At 52.8% G+C, this 27,633-nt stretch overlaps 1 protein-coding gene across 1 annotated transcript in view; it reads right to left on the reverse strand.

The window, feature by feature from the left end:
- Positions 1–27,633, reverse strand: part of LOC137663222 (protein Smaug homolog 1-like) — a 49,195-nt gene that overhangs the window by 9,095 nt on the left and 12,467 nt on the right. Inside the window, 7 exon segments of the mRNA XM_068400176.1 lie at positions 2,161–2,279; positions 4,272–4,357; positions 6,331–6,394; positions 6,396–6,626; positions 10,170–10,256; positions 10,898–11,007; positions 18,179–18,442. Coding sequence (XP_068256277.1) covers positions 2,161–2,279; positions 4,272–4,357; positions 6,331–6,394; positions 6,396–6,626; positions 10,170–10,256; positions 10,898–11,007; positions 18,179–18,442 — 961 coding nt within the window.

Consider the following 27,633-nt stretch of genomic DNA (forward strand, 5'->3'; position numbering starts at 1 on the left):
CTTCCCCCAGCCTGTAGCGCTGCATGGGCTGCTACAGGAGCTCTGCTCCTGCCCGAGCCTCCCACCCCGCTGAGGATGATCCTCCATCCTGCACATGCAGCGGGAAGGAGGACCTTTGGGCGTACAACAGCAGAACCCTTTCTTCTCCCCGCGTGCCAGCCACCCGCCCTCCCTTCTGCAGCTCTCAGATGCACGTTATTGTTTTTTCAAGTTCATTTTACTCGTGCAAAATGGGCCTGTTCTGAAACGCAAGCTAAAATAACGCAGGTAATTCCCCTGGCACTGGAGCTAGCGGCGCCTGATTTCTTGGGTTTTGACTTAAACTCTTCATGCCTTTGAGCTGTACAAGAGATCTCTCGTGTGTGGATTCTCTAGTGTCTGATAAAGGTTCAGCTTATGCTGTTGGGTTTTCTTTACTGGGAATGGTGGAAGGGCTGGACCTTCCCCCCTTCCAGGAGGTTCATTTTTATGAACATGGTCCTCTCTGAGACTTCTCATGTTCTGTAAAAACAACCTAACAAGTCCACGATGTCCCAGGGAGGGGCTGAGCGAAAGGCACGTTCCTGCAGAGGTGGGACCGATGCTGCACCCGCTCCTGTCTCTGCACCACAAACCTTCCCCGTGGTCACAGCAAAACCATCTGCACCCAAGACCACGCAGCCCAAACATCCTGAGACACCGATGTTGGGACACGAAACCACCTTTACTCCTCGGAGGGGAGGGTCAGACATGCTGGCATCCCTCCCCATGTGGGTTTTGGTGTTTAAAACCAGAGGAATGACACAAAAATAATCAGGTAATCCCTGGAAACACGCGCAGCGCGGGTCTCCTCGCCGTGCAACGCTGGCTTGGCTCATCTGCCCGATGAGCTGGGCAGCAGGACTGTGATGCCGTTATGGGGTCTAAGCACAGCCAAGGACAGGAGCACCCTGCAAACCCACAGCTGTGGTTGCTTTTACGCTCCCTGTTCCCCCCACCCTTCTCCAGCACTTCATCACCCTCGCAGATGGTTCAGCTCACTTTCCTCCCAGCCCTCCTCTCTCCTGCTTGTGCAGGCGGCTGCAAACATGCTTCAGACGACATGAGCACGCTGGATCCCAAAACTGGATAAATTTACTAGGCAGGAGTACGACGGGGTTTCTTTAAACCTCGTCCAAAAAACGCTCTTGCTGTTAAATCCCCAGGAGAAAAGCAGGACTGGTCGTGCGCTCCTTCCTCGGAGCAGAACAGATGCAGAATGCAAACTACCCAAAAGCAGCCAGGAAACTGGAGAGCATCCTGGGTGGCCCCGGGAACGGGACTGGGACCGTTTGGAGCCGGCAGCCCCACCTCGTGCCTGGGGTTGGCCTGGGTGTGCAGCTGGACTGCCGTGGTGGTGATGGCCCAGACCAAACAGGTCCATCAAAACCCTTCGCTCTCGTCTGTTCTGCTTCTGACCCTGCCACGAGCATTGAAACCGCTTGGTTTTTCCATTCCAAAATATTTCATTAATTCCACGGGGGAACCCTCTGGTTCTGCGCTCGCTCCTTCTGAACTCACACCCCAGCTGTCCCAGTGCTCCCAGTTACCTCCAAACCCTTTTCGAGAAAAAAACTCGCATAAAACCGCAGCGAAACAGGCTTAGCAGAGAGAAACAAAAGGCTGACGCTGTTGTTAAAACTGATCTAAAAATACCTCTTCTCGCCATAACCCAAACGCTTTCTAGGATCACCCAAAATCCAGCGTCACCTTGGAAGGGAGCAACCACGGTGATGGCAACGTGTCCCCACCCAGGCTTTCTGACCGCAGCCTCCCGGCTCTGCACCCTCCGCTGCCTTCGAGCCTTTTTTTTTTGGCCAGTTGACAGCTTTTTGGTGAAACTCCAGCCCTGATGTAATGAGCAAAGGTCAGCGGCAGGGGCAGAGCTGCCGCACAGCTGGGAAGTGTGGGTGACGCGGTGGGAATCGGTGGGGGTAGGTGTTGACCACACACAAGCCAACTCACTGCTGCTTTCCCCTCCCAGCCAACGCCCGGGGTTTGATCGCCGAAGCTTTTCCAAACCTCCTCCCTCCCAAAATGCCGCTCTGAACCCGGCAGGATCTGTCCCTCCCTGCTGGGAGACATCGGTCCCACTCGGGATGCTCTTGCCGGCCCGTCCGTCCCCCCCCAAAAGCCGCGTACCTCCTCTGCTGCCGATAGCCTGACAGCTCCAGGAGGGATTTCCGAGGGAAAGACCGAAAGAGTTTCTGCACCTGCTGTTTCCATGACAGCAGCCGCTTCTTCTGGATCTCTGTAAACGCCTGCCCCAAAAGAAAACAGAGAGAAAAACAGGGAACATATGAATATTTTTCTGGACAAAGCGAGCAGGGATGAGTACGTGGGTGTGCGTGTAAAGAAGAGCAGCTGGAGGAGGCGGTGGCGTGGGTTGAGCCCCATCGGCAAGTCCAGAGGGAAACCCTGGTCTCTCTTGAGGATTTACTTATCTCAGGTGGAGAAAATGCTCTGGCAGCGTCCCGTGCCCCAGGGTGACAGCCCGGCTCTGGCCCCGAGGCTGCCGACCCCCCTGGGCAGAGCTTTCCCCAAAGCTGCCCCTCCTCGCCCCCAGACCCACCGCTCGCCGGGTGGTGTCACTTGTCACCTGGACGTGGCTCTAGGAAACGCTGCCAGGGTTGGAAAAAGTTGGAAAAGCAGATCTGCTCCAGGGCATCCCCCATCCCATCCTCCTTCTCGGGGCTGGGCGGAGCTTGGCTCTGCTGCTGGCACCGACAGCCTCCGCGGGAGGTCACCCGGGGTGAGCCCCGTCACCCACCCGGGATCCCAGCGGAGGTCACTCACACAGGGGACAGACTTCCTCCCGAAACGCCCCAGACCCAGGCAGGCGGTGTGGGTTACGGGGACACCCGCATGCCTGCCACCGCTATCTTTAGACACCCAGTGTCTCCGTGCCGCCGGCGGAGAGGAGCGGAGGTCTCCAGAGGACAGTTCAGAGGCTAATTAGTGCCTGACTTGATTGCTCTGAGCTATCCCCCGGAGGAGACACTCTCTCTCGGCGCTGATTACGCCGGAGCCCACACAGACGGCGGTGCTGGGACACAGGCTGGCACCGGTGGCGTGACGCTGCATCACCGCGTCCGTCCCAGGCGCTCCTGGAAGATGAGCCCCTCTGCAGCTCTGTGTCCTCCTGGCTTTGCTCTCCAGCCCCGGGCATCTGCTCCCACCATCCTCGCTCCTCTCTTCACGCCTCTGCTCCCTCAGCGACGCCCTGCTTGGCCATCCAGAAAGTCCAGGCACCATTTCCAGGCTCCGATGCTCTCCGGAAGGGGAGCAAGTGGGAGCACAACATGCTCCCCCCTCCAGCCCCTCCAGCTGGGTAAAGCACCTCGCAGACCATACCCACGGCTCTGAACTTGTCTCGCAGCAAACCCCAACAGCGGGTGCCACCACCCCGTATTCCATGGGGCCAAATGTGGGCTGACACTGCCTCTGCTGCCAGCAAAACGCACCGAAACCCCACCGTGACAGGCAGAGGTGTCCGGGAGCACAGCTCAAAAAATACATTGAAGCACTCGCGTTTTGCCCAGTATTCATCTATTTCATCCCAATTCAAGCCCCCGCATGCTTGGCCCTGCAGAGATGCGGGGATCACACCTTTGCACAAGCACGGCTCGGGGCTGTGAGCTGCCTCCCTCCTCTTCCATGTGGCGTGCAGCCCAGTTTGGGGTTTGCAGCCACCACTCCTCTCCAGAGGAGGTTCTCCTGTGCTTTGACAGCGTTATTTTTTTATAAACAAATAACTGAGAAATGTTTGAAGCCTGCAGCTGCCAGGAGAGGGTGTGCAATCTCCCCCCGACTCCTGCCATATGGGCAGGCGATGGGAAGCAGCTGGTTCTTCAAGGAGCAGCCGGCACGGGTACGAAACGCTGCCGGACACCGGGGACACCGGCCACCCCTCCCTGCCACCGGGCAGGAGCGTGCCGGAGCCCCACAGCCACCCCGAGACACCACCCGGCAAAGGGAGATCTGGCAGGAGCAGAAACAGATGCTGATGGACCATCAGGAGCCGGATGAATTTCCCAGCTCCACATCTTGGCAATTGAACGTGGAGGGGGAGCAACATTTCCATGCACCACGTCGGAGCTACCGCCTGCTCCAGCCCTGTTCTGTCAGAATTACTATTAATACCCCCCAAAAATATTTGTGTTAGAAACCAAAAGGTTTGCACAAACAGACGCTTTGGAAACAGTTTCTAAGTGATGAGAAGCAACAGTTTTAGATGATCCGTCACGACTCACCTCGTGGATTAGACATTTGTCTATGAGCTGTAAATAGGAACTTATATTCTCTTCGTCGGGTCGGGAAACTAAAAGTTGTGTGCAGACTGGAAGAAAAAAAAAAAGAGAAGAGAAATGGGCATGGGGACACTGAGCTGGGGTCCATGGGGTCCAACGAATGCCTTGGATGTCCCGTTTCCCTTGTCCCATGGGTGAGTCTTCTCATCAGCCAGAAAAAACTCCCTTCCCCAATTCCTGCCGTGCTGTCCTATATTTAGGGCCAGATTTTGTTCTCCGTTACGCTGGTGTAAATCCAGATAACACCACTGGAGTCACCAAAATTAGACCTGAGCAAATCAGGGGCGCAGGATTATTCCTTTTTCCTAATTAAAAGACACCAAAGGCACTGCCGGGTCGAGCTCCTGCTGCTACGGCCCAAATCTGCCCCCGCTGCAGATTCCTACCGTTCCCGATGGATTTTAACCTCTTTTGGAATTAATGCCATAAAAGCAAGTGGAAGTGAGTTCACAGAGAAATGAGCCTGTCCCATCATAACCCCTGGGTAGGGATGCCTGGTAGTCCAGGACACCTTGTCCTGGCAGGGCTTGTGCCACACGTACAGCTTCATGTGTGACAGAGGCGTTTGTCATGGGCTGAATTCATCAGCGGGTTTAAAACGGGGCCAGAAACCCACGTTGGGTCTGTGCATGCAGTCAATTAGCTGGTGAGAAACTTTGCACCAAGGTTTTATATAGAAAACATCTATTTTTTGCAAAAAAAGGACTGAAATAGGGACAGGGCTGATATTTCGTCGTGGCACCCCAACGAGTTTCTGTTCCTGATCTCCTGTGTGAGCCTGTGGATGAGACTCTCCTCCCCTCTTATCACAGAATCACAGGATGGTTTGGGTTGGAAGGGACCTTAAAGCCCATCCAGTTCCAACCCCCCTGCCACGGGCAGGGACACCTTCCACCAGACCAGGTTGCTCCAAGCCCCATCCAACCTGGCCTTGGACACTGCCAGGGAGGGGGCTGCCACAGCTTCTCTGGGCAACCTGGGCCAGGGTCTCACCACCCTCACAGCAAAGAATTTCTTCCCAATATCTCATCCCAATCTCCCCTCTTTCAGTTTAAAACCGTTCCCCCTCATCCTATCACTCCACGCCTTGTAAAACGTCCCTCTTCCCCAGGGAGATTTCCCCACACACAGCCAGCACCGACACCCCAGGTGCCACCGACGGGGGTCAGGACACATCCAACCTCACACAAATTCACTTGAAGAGCCCTGTGCATGGCACAGGAGGTCGGTCCCCACCTCGCACCGCTCCTCTGCACCTCCAGTGTGTTAATCCTGATGCACAGCCGTGCACCTCGATCAGGCACGGAAGGGCCCCTGAGTATTTTGGATGTCCTGCATCTATATTGGGGCTTAAAAAGGGGCTTGGACCCAGCTGATTTGCACTCAGGACAGCTCACGCTAAGCCCACGCACCAGTGCTACCCCCACACAGACCCACAGACTGGTTGCGGTTGGAAGGGACCTCTGGAGATCATCCAGTCCAACCCCCTGCCACAGCAGGGTCACCCAGAGCACGTTGCATGGGGTCGTGTCCAGGCGGGTTTTGAATATCTCCAGAGAAGGAGACTTCCCACCTTCCCTGGGCAGCCTGTGCCAGTGCTCTGGCACCCTCAAAGCAAAGAAGTTCCTCCTCATATTCAGATGGAACTTCCCATGTTTCAGTTTGTGCCCGTTGCCCCTTGTCGTGCCGCTGGGCATCACTGAGAAGAGTCTGGCCCCCTCCTCTTGACACCCGCCCCTAAGGGATTCGTAGGTGTTGATAAGATCCCCCCTCAGTCTTCTCTTCTCCAGGCTGAACAGACCCCGCTCCCTCAGCCTCTCCTCGTAGGAGAGATGACCTAGCCCTCTGACCATCTTTCTCTGGCCTCAAAAAACCATCACCCCTAGGACTGCAGCTTGCAGGGGCTTGGGGAAAGGCTGCTGCTGGCACTGCCACTGCCCACACCCTGCCCTGAAGCAGCTCTCGCTAGCGAGGACACCAATAACCAGTGACAGCCGCTCACCTTTCCCCATCACTCTGGTGAACTGGCCGGGCAGGTCGCCTTCGGGCAAAGGGCCCCCCCCCCGACTCGCCCTCGCACCCCGGCAAATGGTGCTGCTGCATCCCCCCCGCAGCAGAGTCCTTGCCGTCAGAGCCCTGGCTGTCCGAGCCCATCAGCGAGGAGGGGTGATGCGAGTCCGCGTCCCGGCTGTGCTCCTCCGTGCTCGAGTTTTGGGAAGAGTAGGCTTTGATGGGGGTGAGGATCATTTGGTGTAGTTCCTGCAGCGGGACACGCAAGTTGCCACCTTCCAGGATGTCCTGGGGATTCAAGCAGAGAGAAGAGAGTTGTTTGTCTCTGCAGGACATCAGATACAAACCAGACCCCTACTGTACCCCCCAGAACATCCCCAGCGAAGCCAATGGCCTCACTCCTGCTGCAGTCCATAGTCCACAGCCGTGTTTCATTCCTCCTCGCAGAGGAGGCCACGAAGATGCTCAGAGGGCTGGAGTACCTCTGCTGTGGAGACAGGCTGGGAGAGTTGTGACTGTTCAGCCTGGAGAAGAGAAGGCTCCAGGGAGACCTTCTAGCACCTTCCAGTACCTGAAGGGGCTACAGGAAAGCGGGAGAGGGGGCTTTTTACAAGGGCATGGAGTGACAGGATGAGGGGGGATGGTTTTTAAACTGAAAGAGGGGAGATTTAGATGAGATATCAGGAAGAAATTCTTTGCTGTGAGGGTGGTGAGACACTGGCCCAGGTTGCCCAGAGAAGCTGTGGCTGCCCCCTCCCTGGCAGTGTTCAAGGCCAGGTTGGATGGGGCTTGGAGCAACCTGGTCTGGTGGAAGGTGTCCCTGCCTGTGGCAGGGGGGTTAGAACTAGATCATCTTTAAGGTCCCTTTCCAACCCAAACCATCCTGTGATTCTATGATTCACTGAGTCTTCTGCTTAGACCAGGGCAGCGTGGAGCTGCTGCAGGGCCTGTGCCTGATTATGCATCATCCATGGATGTGTTCAGACCTGAATCTCCAGAGATGATAAACACACCCCATGAAACCACTGGGACCCCAAACCAGCAACAATCCAGCTTCATTGTTCCCAAACTGCCACCAGGAAGACGCAAACCCCATGAGAGCCACTCATCCTGTGAGATTTCAACGCCCAGACCAGTGAGCATCTTGCTCCTTCCCCAGCAATCCCACAATCATGACATTTCAGCCCCACTTAATTTCAATTATATTTTTTAATGTGGGCTTGTATCCCGTTTCCACCACTGCCTTCAAGCTGGGCTCTCCATAACTGCTCTGCCCCCAAAGAGCTTGCCATGGCATCCTTACGCCCTGGTGCCAGGACCACGCTGGGAGGCAGGAGCCCACCCTGCAGCAGCAAAGGAGGGACATCCCCATCCACACTGGGATGGGCTGGGGGAGCGGATGCAAAGGGGAAAGGGAGGGTTTCTAGGGGAGCGGGGTGGGTTGTGGTCGGACACAGGTGAACTTATAACCCTATAGCAGAGACATTCAGCCTGGAGATCCTGGAGGAGGTCCACCCAGGAGGGAGAGAACTTGGGTACACCCCCAGCCTTGCTCTCGGTTATAGTGTGGATCAAGAACTCTCTTTCTACGGTCAGATCCTTGTCCCACCGATGGGAAATAATTGCATTTTGTTTTTAACGTAGCCTGGACCAGAACAGCTCATTGCAGGCTCCTGCATGGTCTGGCTCGTGGGACGCTGCTTGGAAAGAGGCAGCTTTTGGGATGAGTCCCTGGCTGCGCCTAGGGAAGGGACACAAAGTGGGCGCACAGGCTGCGTGCGAGCCAGCAGAAACCCTGAAATGGTTGTTCACCCTAATCCCTGATGCACCCCCAGCTCGCTCTCCGAAGCCTTAGCTCCACTTCTCTCGAAGACCTGGCACCACTCTGCTGGGCACTCTTTTTTGGGGAAAAAATCCTGCTCTGCTAACCGGCGGCGAGGGTGGAGCAAGCTCTTTCCAAGAAAGCAGCGATCTTTAGCAGTGAGACACTGCCCCAAAAAGAAAAACAAGTCCCACACATGCTCTTGTTTAGCAAAAAAAAAATTGGATGGGAAGCCTGGAAACCAGAGATGTCTCCTCCCCAGTAAAGCAGCTCACGGCTTTACTAGCTCCTGCCATACAGAATCACAGAATCAACCAGGTTGGAAGAGACCTCTGGGATCATCAAGTCCAACCATTGCCCTGACACCATCATGTCAACTAGACCATGGCACTAAGTGCCATGTCCAGTCTTTTCTTAAACACCTCCAGAGATGGTGACTCCACCACCTCCCTGGGCAGCCCTTCCAATGGCTAATGACCCTTGCTGAAAAGAAATTCTTCCTAATGTCCAACTCCCCTGGTGAAGCTTGAGGCTGTGTCCTCTTGTCCTGTTGCTAGTTGCCTGGTAGAAGAGGCCGACTCCCACTTCACTACAACCTCCCTTCAGGTAGCTGTAGACTGCAATAAGGTCACCTCTGAGCCTCCTCTTCTCCAGGCTTAAACACCCCCAGCTCCCCCAGCCATTCCTCGTAGGTCAGACCCTCCAGACCCTTCACCAGCTTGGTCGCCCTCCTCTGGACTCGCTCCAACACCTCAACATCTTTCTTGAAGTGCGGGGCCCAGAACTGGACACAGGATTCAAGGTGCGGCCTCACCAGTGCCGAGTACAGAGGGACGATCACTTCCCTAGAGTACAAACCCATATTATAAATAAATAGTGAAGCAGTGAGCTAATGAAAACACCAATAAATAGCAACACACCACAGAAGTATTTAAAAGCCCTAGTGAGAGGCTCTGCAAGTTGCTGTTTCAAGACAGTGCAATTAAATATAATATAATATTGCAATAATAAGAGCGTGAGGTTGGGTGAGCTGCTCCCAGCCAGTCTGTGGGGCTGGTGCTTCTCTGACAGCTGTTTCTGCAGAGTTTAAGCTTTTGTTGAAGGGACAAGAAGCTTCTGTTTGTTCTCCTTGGAAATTCAAGCTGTTGTTCAGGCACTGATGTGGGTGTCTGGCTTTTTATCTGGGGACACGTTGCCCGTATGATGCTCCGGAAAAGCACAGTGGTCCTTGACCTGATGGATACTGGGAAATCCCATCTTTTTGGGGATGGAGAGGTAGGGTTAGGGCTTGGGGGTCCCTGTGCTGATTGCTGCACATGGAGGGGTCTCCTGAGAGGGACCGTGGCATCGAGATGGGAGAGTTAACCGAGTGGCCAAGGGACAACCAGGGGTTAAAGGCTCTGCCCAGCTGGTTCTCCAGCAGGAGAGAGGACCGTGGCATCTGGTGCATCTAGAGCTGGTCCTGCACCATGGCTCAGCAGATGGGCGACCACCTTCCCATCAGTGTCACTGGGATGGTGCCCTCCATCACGCAAAGCTCAGGTGTTTCTGAGCACCCTGGAGCTGGCCAGGGCTTGTACCAGTGTTGCAGGGTATATCCATCCCAGCTGTGTGAGTGCTGGAGATGGATTAGGACCCACTCTGCGAAATACAGCCCCAAATAAAATCTGTGTCTGGTACAGAAGTGTCTGAGACACCATTCAGATGCAACAGATTTCTGTGCAAAAGATCCCAGCAACACAGAATCACAGGATGGCTTGGGTTGGAAGGGACCTTAAAGACCATCCAGTTCCCACCCCTCACCAGACCAGGTTGCCTCCAAGCCCCATCCAACCTGGCCTTGAACACTGCCAGGGAGGGGGCAGCCACAGCTTCTCTGGGCAACCTGAGCCAGTGTCTCACCACCCTCACAGTGGTGAGAACATGTGTAACCAAAGAGCGCTTCACCCCAGAATTAATTCCTGGCATCTTGAAGAACAGGAAATACAGAAGCGGGTGGGATTACTTACCCTTTCTAAAGATTTGAGCAGGTTTTGTCTTTCTTTTAGCTTCTGGATACTGATGACTATTTTGTGTCTTGCGCCTTTGGTAACGTTCTGCAGAAAAACAGCACAAAACATAGCGTTAACGTTTCCACCAGACAGCAGGTCAGCCCAAACCCTTCCTCCCCTCAACAAAAAGGCCTGCTATAAATCAGTGCAGGGCTTAGTGGGGGGCATAGAAAAATCACTTAGAGACTTGCTGAAGATAGACATTTCCAGCTAGTCTGTCCCTCCCCAGCACATCTCACCCAGCGAAAGGGAAGGTGCTGACCGACCCTCTTCATCCCGAGGATCACGCAGAGGTAGATGTGAAAGTGGGGACATTTTCAAAGGTTAACATGGCACTTGGCCACCAAAACCCCACTGACGTTAAAGGAGTTGGGTACTGCAGATCGTGCTCCTGAAACTCCTGAACCTAATCCCAGCTGGGAAAAAACCCAAGCGCAGCTCCCAGTGATGGGACTTTCATGCTGGAACTCCAGAAGGAAATGTGGGACAAGGCCTTTTTCAGGTACAATATGTTTTTTTTCACTCCCCAAGACCCAATTTTCCTTTCTCTGCTTGCTTTCCAACCACCTGCGGGTAAAACATCTTCTACGTGAAGATGCAAAAAGAGGCGTTGGAAACGTCTCATCTACCGACCGCACAAGAGTTGGGACTGCGGCTGATCCCTTTACAACTGATGTGGGACGTACTTGTGCCTCGAGCTGGCATTCGGTGAGGGCCATCATCTCCTCATACGTCATCTGTGAGAAGAGGGCGGCGTACTTGTGCAGCCGGAGGCTCTTCAGCCAGGCTGGGACATCTGCAGCACAAAGGTAAGGAGATGAGAGCTCCCATTTAGTTCATGACACCGCTTAACCACGCGCAAGAATGTCAACGGCAACACGAGGAGTTGACTAGGTGCCATCCACCATCCCACCGGTGCTTCAGACCCCTTACTGAACTTTACCGACCCTTTGGAGGACATAATGCTATGGAGATGGATGGTAGGAGGAACCAGCTCTTGGATGAGGACACATCCTCAGGGGCTGGATTTCTGTGGCTGAGCCACCATGAATTAGCCCACCAGCTCTTGAAGCCTCTCTGATCCAAGCACTATTGCTCACACCAGCCTTACAGAATCACAGAATCAATCAGGTTGGAAGAGCCCTCTGGGATCATCGAGTCCAACCATTGCCCTGACACCACCATGTCAACTAGACCATGGCACTAAGTGCCATGTCCAGTCTTTTCTTAAACACATCCAGAGATGGTTACACCCAAGATAAAACTGTTCCAGTTTGTCCCAGCACTTCCTGCAGCCAGGACAGAGGGTCCCAGCAAGCTTGGTGGATACTGACCTAGCGAGAGGGACTTAACGGCTTGTCCAAAAACCAGGTTGGCCACCTTGACGCAAACACCTGCATGCAGACAGTGCAACCTCATGACACCGCATGGGGAGCCAGCACAGCGTCGCTGCACGGGTGAGCTCCGCGCTGCCCTTTTCCCAGGAACGTGGGAACTGCAGAAGCTAACGGTGGGGTCGAGCTTAGGACGAGCAAATGGCTGCTTTGCAGATGGCAGGTACTGATTTATGGCCTGAAGGAAGATGGTACGTGCTGAAAATTTAAATGGCTGCTTGAAGAGAAATAAAGAGATTTTTTTTTTCTGAGCATGGAAAAACGATGCGCCACCAAAGATGGTCCCACAACCTGTTTCAGATGGGTGACTTGGGGCCTCAAAATGCACTGACTGAAATGACTTCTTCCTTCCCAGCCATCACCTGCAGTGTCGCACCTCTGTGCCCGGCTGGATGGGTACCCAAAAACTTTTATCCTCCTGACATCAACGTGGTTTCGCAGGGAGGGACCTGGGAGGGGGTTCCTTCCTCTGCAACACGTAAAACCCCTCCAGACCCTATGATGGGGTGTCCCCTGTGGAGAAGGCAATAGGACACGTGCCTCCCCCACTCCAGCCTGCTTGGCAGCTACTTGGGGTTTCGCAGGTTTGGGGGGCCTGTGGTGGCACCCCACAAGGGATGGGGGGGCCCTGCGGAGATCTGTGCTGCAGCACAACGCGATGACGCTTTTGCTTTGCATCCTAAAGGCTTCAGATGCTGTGCCAAATCGGGATCTGCTTTATTTAGCACCTACAACCCGACAATAGCTCTGACTTAGCCTACCGAGCTCACGTGCCACGCTCCCAGCAACGGCCTTGTCCATTGGTCCTTGTCCCCTTCCCCACCGAGACACCTGGGAGACCGGTCCCAACCCGCGCCGGCTGCAGTAACAGTGTTTCAGCCCCAAACAGCACCAAACCCCACACCTCGACTGGAGACAGCAGGTGAAGGCTCAGAAAATGTCTCTTTTGAGGCTAAATGCAAATTAACAGCAACATTTCCCCTCTCTTCGATTGTTCCCAAGTCAATGCGTCAAGTAGCTGGTGGACAACGGCAATTCTTAAACCAGCCAGAAGCCTCCTGCTGCCCGCTGCCCGGGCTGATCCCAAACCCCACTCACGTCCAAGCAGAAGTGATGCGAATGGCCCCAAAATGCTGCATTTTGCTCACACTCTCCATCCCCTGACACAGGTCGTGACGTGTATTTCAACGAAGTTCCTCAAACGCTGCACAGAAAGTGATCAACCCCACACCAAACACGGGGGCAAAGCAGTGACTGAGCATGGACGGGCTGAACTTTGCTGTTTTCCCAAAGTCCCAACACGCAACAGTCCTAAACAGTCCTAAAACCCGCTACCAGAGGCCTCTTAAATCAATCAGCTTAAACAAATTAAAAGCTATGAGCAGAAAGCCTCTGTCTCTGGTACGGGTGGGGAGTGCAGGGACAGGCAAGCTCGAATCTCAACTTCATTTTAACACAAAACCACCTCGTTTTAGCGATGACACATTAAAAGTCTGCCTAATCCCACGTCCCCTGGGACATCTGCCTTTGCTGCATGTCTGTGCACCCACGGGGATACCTTCAGAAGAGAGATGCAACTTCAAGGCCAGGTTGGATGGGGCTTGGAGCAACCTGGTCTAGTGGAAGATGTCCCTGCCCATGGCAGGGGGGTTGGAACTAGATGGTCTTTAAGGTCCCTTCCAACCCAAACCGTTCTGTGATTCTATGATATAGACATGAAAACCTGCAGAAAACCCACCTCTGACCTTCGCAGGGGGTCAGAGTGCAGGAGCAGCTCTTCTCTCCCTTTGCCTCGGTCTCCCTGGACCACCACCTAATTTTGGGGAGCTACGAGGGTCCCAGAGCCCCCTTACCAGCAGGGATGGCAATCCCAGGAGCAGAGTAGGGAGAAGAAGCCACCCAGCACACAGAGGGATGGTGGTGGGGCTTTCCCTCTTCCCATGGGGAAGCAGCAGCCAGGAGATGCAAGGTCATCTAAGGCGATTTCATGGTCCTTGGAAAGCCAAACTTCCCAATGCTCCCCACGGAGCAACGAGCTGCCCGCCCACGGAGCTACTTGTTAATCACCGATTACCAGGAGCTAATTGCTAAGTCCTGGCACGGCTCTCAGAAACGCTGTGTCAGATGTGAGCAGCAAACCAAGGATTTTCACGCTGCTCACGTGCGCTGTTCCCTATAGGCATTAACTGCTGGAGTTCAGCTGGCACACGTGTATCTGGGTGCTGGCATGGAAATTAAGAAGAAATTTAGAAGAAAAAGAATTCACAGACTCAGAGAATCACAGACTGGTTGGGGCTGGAAGGGGCCTCTGGAGATCATCCAGTCCAACCCCCTGCCAAAGCAGGGTCACCCAGAGCACGTTGCACAGCGTCACGTCCAGTTGGGTTTTGAACATCTCCAGAGAAGGAGACTCCCCACCCTCCCTGGGCAGCCTGTTCCAGTGCTCTGGCACCCTCAAAGTAAAGAAGATTGTCCTCATTTTCACATGGACCTTCCCATGTTTCAGTTTGTGCCCGTTGCCCCTTGTCCTGTTGCTAGGCACCACTGAGAAGAGTCTGGCCCCATCCCCTTGACACCCACCCCTAAGGTATTTGTAAGTGTTGGTAAGATCCCCCCTCAGTCTTCTCTTCTCCAGGCTGAACAGACCCAGCTCCCTCAGCCTCTCCTCATAAGGGAGATGCTCCAGTCCTCTGACCATCTCCGTACCCCTCTGCTGGACTCTCTCCAGTAATTCCTTGTCTTTCTTGAACTGGGGGGGCTCAGAACTGCACACAGTTACTGCAGGTGTGGCCTCACCAGGGCAGTGTAGAGGGGCAGGAGAACCTCCCTCAACCTGCTGGCCACACTCTTCCTCATGCACCCCAGGTCACCATTGGCCTTCCTGGCCCCAAAGGCACATTGTTGGCTCATGGGGAACTTGTCCACCGGAACACCCAGGTCCTTCTCCGCAGAGCTGCTTTCCAGAAAGTCAACCCTAACCCTGTACAGTTTCACTCTGCAATATACAGGCCAATGTATACCCAGGACACCTTCAGCAGTGCCCTTATGGCACACCATGCTAAGCCACGGATGCACTCGCAGCAGAAACCCCCAGCTCTACCCAAACCCTCCTCCCGGTGCGCCCTGAGCTGTGCCCTGGGAAGGGATGGACAGAGAGATGGACAGACTCTGCAGGGAGCAAAGTGTCCGTGTCTCTCCCTGGAGAAACCAGGGGCTGGGAAAAAGCCAAAGGGCACTTTTCCTTCAGCATGAAGATAGATGGAAAGGAGAGAAATAGGTGACATTAGGGGCGATGAACTCCTAAGCCATGTCAGATGGGGGTCTGTCATGGGTCTGGTTTCCCCACTACCCTCCTGGATGCCCCGGAGGGTGTTAAAGAAGGAGCAAGCTGAGCGGAGGTGTGGGTGACACCGAGCCACAACAGCCTGCAGGCGCTCGGGGTGACGTGGCTGCAATTCAGAGAAGGGACTTGGCAAACGGAGCAACCGGTCTGGATGAAATAAGACGCAACCCCATAAAAATGCACAAAGTTGTGCATTTCTGTACGAACGAGAAACGGCACGAAGCGAGGGCAGGGAACAGGCAGTACTGTTTTTGCAGGAAAGCCGTGGGGATACAATGGGTCATACGTGGCCCGTGGTGGTGTGTTATTTGAGGACGATGAGCTATACAGCCACAGGAACATTGTCTGTATGGCAACCAAGTCTCTGCTCTGCTCCCGAGTCTAGTTTTGGGCAACACAACTTCAATAGAACATGGACTTCTTGGAAAAAACCCGGTGGAGAGAAGCAAGAACAACCCCAAGTTTATAAAACACCACCTGGGAAGAAACTGGACTGGTTTGGTCTGAACAAGATACAGTGGAGGGGGAGGACATGACAGTTGTAGACACCAGAGGCTGTACACATCTGTTTCACATGTCCCTGGACAGCAGGACAAGAGCAAACTGGCTGATTCAGTGACGGGGGGGAATTGGGTTTAGATGTTTGCAAACCTTCCTCCAAAGGAGGAGGATGCTGGGGAAGGGATGGCCCGAGGAATCACAGAATCAACAAGGTTGGAAGAGACCTCTGGGATCATCGAGTCCAACCTTTGACCTAACACCACCATGGCAACTAGACCATGGCACTAAGTGCCATGTCCAGTCTTTTCTTAAACACCTCCAGAGATGGTGACTCCACCACCTCCCTGGGCAGCCCCTTCCAATGGCTAATGACCCTTGCTGAGAAGAAATGCTTCGTAATGTCCAACCTGAACCTCCCCTGGCGAAACTTGAGGCTGTGTCCTCTTGTCCTGTTGCTAGTTGCCTGGGAGAAGAGGCCGACCCCCATCTCGCTACAACCTCCCTTCAGGTAGTTGTAGAGAGCAATAAGGTCTCCCCTCAGCCTCCTGTTCTCCAGTTTAAACAATCCCAGTTCCCTCGGCCGTTCCTCATAGGACATACCCTCTAGACTCTTCACCAGCTTGGTCGCCCTCCTCTGGACTCGCTCCGACACCTCAACAACTTTCTTGAAGTGCGGGGCCCACAACTGGACACAGTACTCGAGGTGCGGCCTCACCAGTGCCGAGTACAGGGGGACGATCACTTCCCTAGTCCTGCTGGCCACACTATTGCTGCTACAAGCCAGGATGCTGGTGGCTGCCTTGGCCACCTGGGCACACTGCTGGCTCATGTTCAGCTGCCATCAACCAACACCCCCAGGTCCTTTTCCACTGGGCCACTTTCCAACCACTCTTCCCCCAGCCTGTAGCGCTGCATGGGGTTGTTGTGCCCCAAGTGCAGGACCCAGCACTTGGCCTTGTTGAACTTCATGCCATTGGTGTCAAGCAAGGGCAGCCGTTGCCTGTGGCAGGGCCGCATGCAGCAGCAATGGGCTGTCTTCATCCGTGGAGGTTATTGAATTGATTATTGCTCGTGGACTGCCTGGGCAACAGCACCTTTGGGTTTTGCATTTCATTCCCTGAAGGGATCAGGGCAGATCTGGCCATACAGATCGATTACATTGCACTGGAACATTTCTATTCATGCAGGTCCCGGAGCTGCAGCCGTGGATCACAGGGAGCCGAGCTCCCTGTGGTCTCCTCCCCAGCCCCATCAGCAGAAACCTGGAGAAACGTCATGTTAAACAGACCCCTCTGCATCACCAGCTCCCAGAAAAGGTTCTCCCTGGCCTGGCAGACTGCAGGATCTCTCCCCAGGCATGGCAAGCCTTGAGGACCCTTCATGCTGATCGCAGCTAACGTGCTCATGGTGACCCCGCTGAGCTTGCCTGCTGGTCCACCACGAGGTCGTGCAGGTGGCGAGAGCCACAGAGCTGCTAAGAAGCAACACCCAGTTCTGTGAGGCCGTCACGCTCAGAAAACTCTCCCATCACATCTACAGCCCATAGTCCCCAGCCCAGAGCAAGGCTACAGTGCCAAGTCCAGCCAGGGAGAGGGCTGAGCCCCGAGCACCCATCGCACGGGGGAACCATGAGGGGTTTCTTCATGCATTTATTTCATGCACGTCAACGTCATACAGTGCCAAGCCAAACACAATTCCATCTCACCAGCCCTGGAGATATTTAAAAGCCGTGTAGATGTGGTGCGTAGGGACATGGTCTAGTGGTTGACTTGGCAGTGCTGGGTTAGTGGTTGGACTTGATGATCTTAACGGTCCTTTCCAACAAAACCAATTCTATGATTCTATGATTCTATGATTACAGAGATTTATACGCATCTAAATTTGTCTGTAATTAGAATAAAATCAGACCTTGTGACTATTTAAAAAATACGACTGTTTCCTTAATTCCGTTACATCATCGCTCGTTACACAAGAGTTGCTTTGCATTAATGAAAACTGCAGTTGTTTAAACCAGTCTCTGATAGCTGCGCGCTCGTTTTCAGTCATTTTGTCTGTTCACTGGAATATAAATCTATGTTTTTGCCCAGTTTTTATCTACTTATTCCTCTACAGCCTGAAGTTTGCCCTCCATCTCTGACTGCAGCAATAGGGTTTCTTTTCTGCCTCATTTACCAACGGGATCACGTATATTTATTGCTAAGAGCTTCTGTGAAACGCAGGTGTAATGGGAAAAAACAATGGAAATAACACAGGATAAATTCACTGCAAACAAGTATCCTAAGCCAAAACTTCCTCAAATACTTGGTGGGTACCAAACACCGCAATGGTAAATCACACGGGACTCGCTAAACTTACCCTAAGCTATTTTTCACTGTAATAAAAAAGAAAAAGAAAGAGAAAAAAGCACCACTCGCAGACAAAAGCCACAGGAAAAAATCCAGCTTTTTGGAAAGCTGGCAGCTTGCAGGATTTTGGGGCAAAACCAGCCCAGCGGCACCCAACTGTAAGCCGTCAGATCAGCTGCTTAAAAGAAAACCTAACTTACGGCCCTAAACCTCAACTCCTAAGCCGGGAAGAAACGCCGAAGGGCCCCGTTGGGTTACGAGGCCTCTCGCCCCAAACCACCGACCGAGCCCTGCGCTGCCGGGAAAACGGCTTTTCCCCTCCTGCCTCTGGGTGCTGGGGAGGGCTGTGGGGTGTGGGGGGGAGGCGTCTGTTTTTTCACTCACCTTTCATCCCACTCCCTTCCTCCTGGAATGTGTTACGAGCGGAAGGCTGATCTTCTAAATGTTCACTCCCACCACTTCCCGAAGAGGCTACACTGCTTTGTGGAGACAGGGGGGCATGATCGGAAGGGATGCACTGGGGTCCTCTAGCTCGTAAGTCCTCATGAGACATCCATCCATGTCCTAAAGGTTGGTTTGGCACATTCATGGGTGGGGTAAGGGACACAGAGCGTTTCAAAGGGCTGTGGTGTGTCTGGCCTGAGAGAACTGGAAAAAAAAAAAAAAAAAATCAAATCAAAGAGGTTATTCCCCCCTTCGCGGCCCGGGATGCAGCAGAGTCCCCCGAAAAAAAAATTCAATGAAATCATAAAATGCGTGTGGTGGTTGGCCACGGTGCCTCGCTGATGGCTTCGCAGTGTCCGTGGCTACCTGAACCCTACCCTGAGCTCTCCGCTTTGCCTCCCGGCAAGCAAAGGGGACAGGAGCACCTGCCAGGGGACGGGGTTACACGAGCTATGTTGGGTTGCTGAAGGGAAGGTGCTGTGTGGATTGCATCTCTAGGGGGAAAAAAAAATCAAGGAGCTCTGGAGGTTTTCCCCATGCAGAGTCACATACTGACGGCAAATCTGGGCACGGGACTGCGCTGGGTGCTGGGCTGCTCTCGCCAGCCCTGGAGCTTGCAGGGAAGGCACAGCTCCTATTACAGGTGTAACGGGAATTTTCAAGTGACTACACCGAGCCCATGAAACGCACCCCGCTAAAATCATCCGGACCCGTATCTTTCTGGGAAAGGCATAAAAATCCCCAGGATGGGAATGTCCTCACACAGACCCAGGGGAAGCTCCTCTGTCTCTCCCTTTGTGTTAGGACTTGGCTTACACCCTGAAGCACCAGCATTTACACATCTAACGTCATTGCAGAGGTACCTATTATCCATCTACACGAGCCCTACAAAGATCATAGAATGGTTTGGGTTGGAATGGACCTTAAAGATCATCTAGTTCCAAGACCTTGCACTTAGTTGAGCTGTCATCAGCGGTGAGAGCATCCCAGCTCAGCCACCCATCGGGTGCGCTTCCAAGCACACGTCTTTTAACCCTCCACAAAAGCAAACACCCAAAGCAGTGGTGAAAATACACCCAGGACAAAGAGGTGAGGTTGAATCCTCTCAAAAAAATAATCGTTGCAAAGCTTTGGATTTGTTTTGCCATGTGTTTGTATTTCCTGGCTGGAATTTTGATACTATCAAGTTCAATTCATTTTTAATAAGTAATTTTAACGCTGCTAGGAAAAGAGTGATGCACCAGCTCCTGTGATTTGGAGTGATTTCCCAAGAAGGATTTACAACGGGTAGGTATTCACTTGCCTTTCAGTCAAGTACAGAAATACGTCTTATGTATGCTAAAGTATTAAAACCCCAAATCTCAGATTGTCTGACACTTTGAGTGTCGCAACTTGAATAGATTTTTAAATACAGTTTTTACTGAATGGTCTGCATTTTTCATGGCTCTTCTTCCACACTGTCTCATTCATTTTTAGTTAACCCCTTAAATATTTAGATATCTTTTTCTCCGGTCTGTTGGTTAGTAGGGGGAATACACGGTATTTAGAGGAAAAGATGGATACGGACAAACTATCTTTGTTTCCTGTAATGAAAAATATATGAAAGATGGGTCTGTTGGCTAAACAAAATTCAAATTCCATCATTCACAAAGTCACGACACTGCTGGTTAAACCATAAATGCAGTTGATGTATTTTAATGTACGGATTTAGGATGCAAAACACTTGTTTAATGTTTTATTGCAGTTACTCTCAATGAAATTAGTTGAACTTCATGGGGGCTGTTTCCTGATAACTGAGATCAAAAAAAATCTCTGATGTAGCCATCGCTCAGCTAAGCCATATCTTGTCACCTACTGGGATAACTGGGAAAAATTCTGGCTCCAGTGCCATGGGAAGTTCCTTTCTGGTTTGCATCAAACTCAAGGCAGCGCTGCTGTTTTCAGTGTGTCCCTGGGGACAGATGTGGGGGTCAGTCGTGATGGCTGACCAAACATGTGCACTGGTCTGTTAACGAGGCCTCATTTATAGAGACAAGAGCAAATTCTGCAGAAAGACACTAATTTCTCAAAATTAGCAGCTGTAAGCTTCATTGCAGGGCAGATGAAATGAAAAGCAGATTTTCTGCTCCAGGGAAATCTGAGGGCACAGGGGTTTAAAGTGACCTTTCAGCCCATATGGAAGTTTATTGGCTGGATGGTTGCACCCAAAGAGTTACAGTCAACGGCTCAATGTCCAAGTGGACACCAGTGATGAGTGGCGTTCCTCAGGGGTTGGTACTGGGACCAGTCCTGTTTAACATCTCTGTCGGCGACATGGACAGTGGGATTGAGTGCGCCCTCAGCAAGTTTGCGGATGACACCCAGCTGTGTGGTGCGGTTGACATGCTGGAGGGAAGGGATGCCATCCAGAAGGACCTGGACAGGCTGGAGAGCTGGGCCTGTGCAAACCGTATGAAGTTCAATAAGGCCAAGTGCAAGGTCCTGCACGTGGGTCAGGGCAATCCCAAGCACAAATACAGGCTGGGTGGAGAATGTATTGAGAGCAGCCCTGAGGAGAAGGACTTGGGGGTGATGGGTGACGAGAAGCTCACCATGAGCCGGCAATGTGCGCTTGCAGCCCAGAAAGCCAACGGTGTCCTGGGCTGCATCCCCAGCAGCATGGCCAGCAGGGCGAGGGAGGGGATTCTGCCCCTCTGCTCCGCTCTCGGGAGACCCCCCTGCAGTGCTGCGTCCAGCTCTGGGACCCCCAACAGAAGAAGGACATGGAGCTGTTGGAGTGAGTCCAGAGGAGGCCACGGAGATGATCAGAGGGCTGGAGCACCTCTGCTATGGAGACAGGCTGAGAGAGTTGGGGCTGTTCAGTCTGGAGAAGAGAAGGCTCCAGGGAGACCTTCTAGCACCTTCCAGTACCTGAAGGGGCTACAGGAAAGCGGGAGAGGGGCTTTTTACAAGGGCGTGGAGTGACAGGACAAGTGGGAATGGTTTTGAACTGAAAGAGGGGAGATTGAGATTAGATATTAGGAATAAATTCTTTGCTGTGAAGGTGGTGAGACACTGGCCCAGGTTGCCCAGAGAAGCTGTGGCTGCCCCCTCCCTGGCAGTGTTCAAGGCCAGGTTGGATGGGGCTTGGAGGAACCTGGTCTGGTGGAAGGTGTCCCTGCCCGTGGCAGGGGGTTGGAACTGGATGATCTTTAAGGTCCCTTCCAACCCAAACCATTCTGTGATTCTATGAAACTCAAGCAAAAAGTTTTCCTTTTTTTTCCTTCAAAATCAAATTCCTAACTCTGTACAAAACCTGGGGGAAATTCATCATTCTTGTTGCTTTTCTCCAAAGCACCCAAAGCTCCCTACTCCCCTTTTCTGCATTGGTAGAAGTTCATCAAAACCACTCACGGCCCCACCATGTGTTATTCCTAATATAATGTGTCTGGTACAAACCCCCAGCCAGGTGTACTGTGCTGTAAAAGTTAAGCTGGATTTAATCCCCAGCTAAAGCCTGGGGGAAAATCCACCATCAAACCATCTCTGCTGACCAGAAGTGGAATGAACATGAGCAAGTGGTGGGGTTATAAAAGGAGGGGAGAGAAAAACACCGGAGCTCGTTTGCATTTATTAAGCACCTGTAAAAAGCAGTCGGTGCCACACGCAGCGGATGGTTGAGGCCAAAAACCTGTGGATTTCTGCAACGTCTAAATTGCTCCTATTTCTGAAAGCGTTTTCTTCTACCAGCACATAACACTAACACCACGCTGCTCAGGGAAGCAAGGGGATGGCTTACGGTGAAGGATTTGTTCCCTTCTCATTAAATAACTAGAGAAACAACTCCCAGAAGTCTCCTGGCACAAAAGCATGCCGATGAGAACCCGGGATTGTTTTCAGAGCAGTGTTATGTTTCCTAAAGTCCTGATGCATCCTGATGGGGAAATAGATGGATTTAAGAAGGTCTCGGCCAAGCTATTTCAGCTCTTAGCTTTGCAATTGTATCCCAAAAGCAGCACCGTAACGGGGCTCTGTAGATGCCACATCACCCTCCCAGAAGAAAAAAATATTTAGCATTAAAAAACCAAAATATATATGGGGGAAATATGGGAAGAAACTGATACATCAGTTGAAATGCGTCACCAGGGCTGAGCGTGGCAGCGGCACTGCCTAGAGCCCCTTTTGTGCCTGCTGCCCCCAGCCGCCGTCGCACGTCCGGGGGACAGATGCCACCCCAAATTTATTGTAGGAAAAACTCTGGTTTAGGAAATATTTGTGCTCTTTGAATGAACGAGAGATGCAGGGGAACGGGCAGGGAGGAGAGGAGCTAACTGACTCCTTTTAGGAGGGCATCCTCCCTCTTACAGGATGTACGCAGCAGCTGGCACCCTGCAGCGTTTAAGCTGTCCTCTCCCCACCAAAATCTTGTAAGCAAGAGGACATATTTGGCTTAAATCCAGCCCAGATTCCTTCCTGAGCTGCAATACCCTTGCAAACTGCTGCTCTTCCATCTTAATTTTACGTCCCCTAATTAGAAGCCGGTGTCGGCTGCAGGAGAAATAATGAACTCCGCAGGCTGGCCAGGAACAATTAGAAACCATCCAGTGCAACGTATAAAAATTAGTTCCACTTCTTTCCCTGAAATAACGCAACGCTGGAGTCCGACAGACCACGTTTTACCAAACCACAAGCATTTTTTACTGAACTGTGAGTCAATTCACACAACTTCACGAGATGCGGTTGGGATAATTCCTCTGCAAAGGATGCTACAAGCAGAAAAAGTCACCAGCTCTTTGAAACCACCACTCTTGGTACCAGATATAGATTATTTAAGAGCTCTTAGCGCTGGCCTAACTTTAGGCTCCGCTTGAGCAACATGGTTTCTTGCAAACTGTCTTACCAGTTTCCACCAGCACTGAGGCTTAAAAAGGCTGCGAGCCCCGGGATGGCACCTGCCTGGCACGCACACACCTCTCTCCCTCTTTTAATCTGTAACCCTCCGAAAGGGGATTAATAAATCTGCATATTTATTAATGCTGCTGCTTGCGTTCATGCCCTCAGTTTCTTGCAACAGAGGATGTAGCTAATGATCTTCCAAGCATCAGTTTAGTGCAGATCCTTCCCTGTGTGCTTTTTGGGTGGCCCAAGGTGAAGCCGGGGCTGCCAATGGCCGAGCTGGGACAAGTCACTTATTCAGTCTCTTGCTAAAATAAATGGTCCACGTGTCCTTTAACTTCAGCAGAAGAAAACCCAGAGTGAGTTTATAACCTTATGCTCAAGCCTTTTTTTTTTTGAATTGCAAAAATATTAAGCTTTAATTTAAAAAGGAAACCTAATATATTCTTCCAGGGTAAGATAAGGTTCCAGGAGGCGGCCAGAGGCACGCCTGCCTTTCTGAGCGCCATGGCCGCACGAGCCCGACGAACAAAGAGAGGAAGCCACCGCTCTGAAGCGCGAGCCATGCTGGCACACGGATCCCCTACGACTCCTAAGTGTGTCCCACTTCTGGTGTAGAAGGGTTTTCCTGCCTGCCGCAGGCTCGTTTAGGCGGTGCGAGAGCCACACGCTCCCCTGGGACACACCAGTCACTCTGTGAAGCCACTGCCTGGTCCGGCTCCTTCCACCCGGGTACGCGATGGGATGGGGGCTGGAGCGGATCACGGTCCTCCTCACGATAAGCAGGCTGGTATCGCCTCTTTGCTCCACCGCCGCGGCTCTGAGCGGCTGCAGGGGTTGGGCTCAGCCCATGCCAGACTGTGTTTCCTTGCAAGAAAGCTCCTCGTGGCCTCTGGATCGGGGTCAGCCACAAGCCAGCAGTCACTGCTCAACGTAACGCCTTTGAGATGAGCCCGGGGTGTTTTGCATCCTAGGGAAAAACGTGATAAATAACCCGGAGCCAACGGTGCTGAGATGTATGAGGGGCTGCCGAAGTGCTCTCAGGCTTCAAACCAAGCTCGGCTTAATACTTCCAGGGGAAAAAAAAATGAAGAGGATGGAGAAGGAGTGATGGCGACGATGCAACGATCCTGGCGTCGCAGGAGGCGGCTGCAGACTGCGCTGCCGCAGGGACGGAGCAGCGAGGAGCATCCCTGTGGGGCCACCACCTCCCTGGGCAAAACCGGCTTTATCACAGACTGAACACCGGTCGAGCTGGCAGGCACGGCAACGTGCTCAGAGAAACTCTGAGGCTGCAAGCGCTTTCCCTGTGAAGCCCTGGATTTCCTTTTTTCCTTTTTTTCTCTCTTCCTTTTTGAAGTGGTGTTGCCTATTTTGGTAGGCAAGGGCTAATTCCAAGAGGGTTTTTGTTCGCTGAAGCCCATGTGGAACAGCGTCCGACGTTTGTGTTGTGGTTTCTCAGGGTTTCGGGCCAATTTTTCAGCCTGAGAAGGAAAAAGCCACCCATTCCTGTAATTAGAGCTGAGGAATCGGGCTCTGCAGGCAGACCTTCCTCCTCACGGTGTGCAACAGCCCACGAGGCGCTTGCTTTCCCATCACCCCAGAGCACCCTTCACTAAACCTGGCTTAAAGCGCTGCAAAAGTCCTCGACAAGACGCACGTGGGGCTGATGAGAGCGTTTCCACTGAGACCCAGACCCGCTGCTGGGTACAGAGGCATGTTCAGACTGTCTGTGGTCCCGGCGTGCCCTCCACCGCTGCACGGTCCCCACCGGGTCCCTGAGACCCAGAGGACCTTTGCAACAACCTCACAACCCTTTACACCAGCGCACAGTCCATAAGGCAGATTACAATGCAGAATAATATCCTCCCCACGGCTGGGGAAAGGAAAAAGTGCTGCAAGGTGCGTGCTAAACTTTTGAACATTTTTTTGTTTGTTTTTTTAGTCTAAAAATGGCACTTTTTGGCTGTAAAGCTGGTTATGGTGCATCCTCGGGCAGTCCCCGATCATGTACAATTCCTTTTCTGGTCTGTAGGTACCTGGAGCAGCAGCTTGACCCCAAGTTGCTCTAGGAAGCGGGGATGTTTTTAATCCACCGAGGACCCAGGGCTCTTGTGCAGCCGGAGGCATCCCCATGGAGAGGGCAGCTCCTGCCATCCCCCTCGCAGAGCAACCACCGAGTTCAGCTCGGTCCTCTCCTCCGCCTCCTCCTTGCTACCCCAGTCACGAAGCATCCATCCTCTCCTCCAGGAAGGCTCCCCTGGCGCTGGCAGACCAATGCTCGCCGCTTTTCCAGCATTTCGGTGCCAAGGACCCTGGGGAAGAGCCGCTGGTGGGTCACACTGCCCGGCTGGCACCCAGCCTCCTTCCTGGGCACCTCATTCACCCGCTCCCCACGCAGCTGCGGGCAGCTCCAGCGTGGATGAAGCAGAACCCGATGGAACATTTTTCGGCTCAACATCCCCTAACCCTTGGAGCCTTTTCTTTCTGCCTTCTTTTTTTTTCTCTCCCTGGGTTTTGTGGCTGTGACTTTAACTGCATTCGTACGGTGCCGGACAAACCATGTCCTTGCCTCTGAATCAGGGGCTGGTATAAGCCACAGGAGGTGAAACCAAGGGTCCTAAATGCAAGCTGCCTGGGTAGCTGCATGCATTAGGGGAAAAAAAAAAGATATAAGCAGAGTGCTGCCTCGAGCAGAGAAGTCAGGAAGAAGCACTGACTGCAGAAAAGCCTGTCAAGCAAACTTTTTATAAAAAAATGACGCTTTTAAACACTGTTTCCTGTTCAAGAAACTGGACGGAGAAACAATAAGGCGTTTGTTGCTGCTCTCTCCAAGCAGCGCCTGCGAGGCCCCATCCAGGCTCAACTGGGGAAGGGGACGTCTCCGCTGACCGCAGAGGGTTTCGCGAGCGCCTGCACAGCACGAGCCCGCATGGATCCACTGCTCAGCTCCGGCAGGAATTGCTGTTATCGTGATTTACTCGTTTGTGAGGCAGCAGGAGCAGGGCTGCTTCGAGGAGCAGGCCGCACTTCAAGAAAGATGTGTGAGGTGCTGGAGCGAGTGCAGAGGAGGGCGACCAAGCTGGTGAAGGGTCTGGAGGTCTGACCTACGAGGAACGGCTGAGGAGCTGGGGTTGTTTAGCCTGGAGAAGAGGAGGCTCAGAGGTGACCTTATTGCAGTCTACAACTACCTGAAGGGAGCTTGTAGTGGAGTGGGAGTCGGCCTCTTCTCCCAGGCAACTAGTGCTAGGACAAGAGGGCACAGCCTCAAGCTTTGCCAGGGGAGGTTCAGGTTGGATATTAGGAAGCATTTCTTCTCAGAAAGGGTTATTAGACATTGGAAGGGGCTGCCCAGGGAGGTGGTGGAGTCACCATCTCTGGAGAGGTTTAAGAAAAGCCTGGACATGGCACTTAGTGCCATGGTATAGTTGCCATGGTGGTGTCAGGGCAATGGTTGGACTTGATGATCCCAGAGGTCTCTTCCAACCTGGTTGATTCTGTGATTCTGTGTGATTCTGTGGCTGCACCTAAAGATGTGGAAATGCAGCTCTTGGTGCCTTCAGCAATCCGACAGGACGCATTTTGGGAAGGAAGCCCAGCTCGTCTCGCTGAGGAGCGGAAGCTGCTTTCGAGGTCCGTGCGTGGGGTTTCCCACCAGAGCATCCAGCAAGACAGGGCAGATGCAAATCCCGACCGCGATTTAACTCGTGGACAAAAGGATGCCTGACACGGTGGCCGGGGGAGGTGGGAATAGGCGCTGGGATGGAGGGTTAGGGTACGTTGCAAGAAGGTACTGCCCTAAACCACGCTGCTCTCTGGGTAAACGGAACGCCCTTGTCTCCAGGCCAATAAATGTGGCTTCTCTCATACATTTATACACAAACCACAGAAAAAACAGTGTTTGCCCCTGGGAAATCTTGAGTTGTTAATAACAACACCACTGTGCTGAACCAAGCCCCTGAAATTATCCCAGAATTCACTGACTTTTTGCTATGGGCTGCCAGAGCAAATTCCTTCCCTACTTGAGAATCAAGCCGGATAAAAGGTGCTGGGATGCAGCAACTCTCATTCCTATAGTCCTTTTCCACCCAGAAGAGATGCCCAAGAGCATCTGCTCTGCTCAAGCGGCAGCCAGCGCTCCCCACTGCCTCCACCAGCTCCTAATAAAATCCCTGGTCTGAGGAGCATCTGCCTACTGAGACCACCGACAGCATCAGCTTCTACCACACGTTATACGTCAGATGGAGAAACTCCTCTATCAGTTACAATCATTTCTGGAGACCCAGCTGGCAGATGTACAGCCTTTACGTAGCAATATGCAACCTGTGGGAAACTGGGAGGAAGAAAACAAGGATCTTAAGCTGGTCGAGTGGAAGGGGTGAATGCGACACCTCTGGAATTACTCCAAGAATTTGGGATCAAATAATCCAATGGAGTGATTAAAAATCTGTGGAGCGAGTGCAGGGAGACAGTGCGCCTTTAGGAGCGACAAAATACGGGAGGACAACGTGCGTCTTACG

The sequence above is a fragment of the Nyctibius grandis genome, chromosome 4, assembly GCF_013368605.1.
Source record: "Nyctibius grandis isolate bNycGra1 chromosome 4, bNycGra1.pri, whole genome shotgun sequence".
In the NCBI taxonomy this organism is placed as follows: domain Eukaryota; kingdom Metazoa; phylum Chordata; class Aves; order Nyctibiiformes; family Nyctibiidae; genus Nyctibius; species Nyctibius grandis.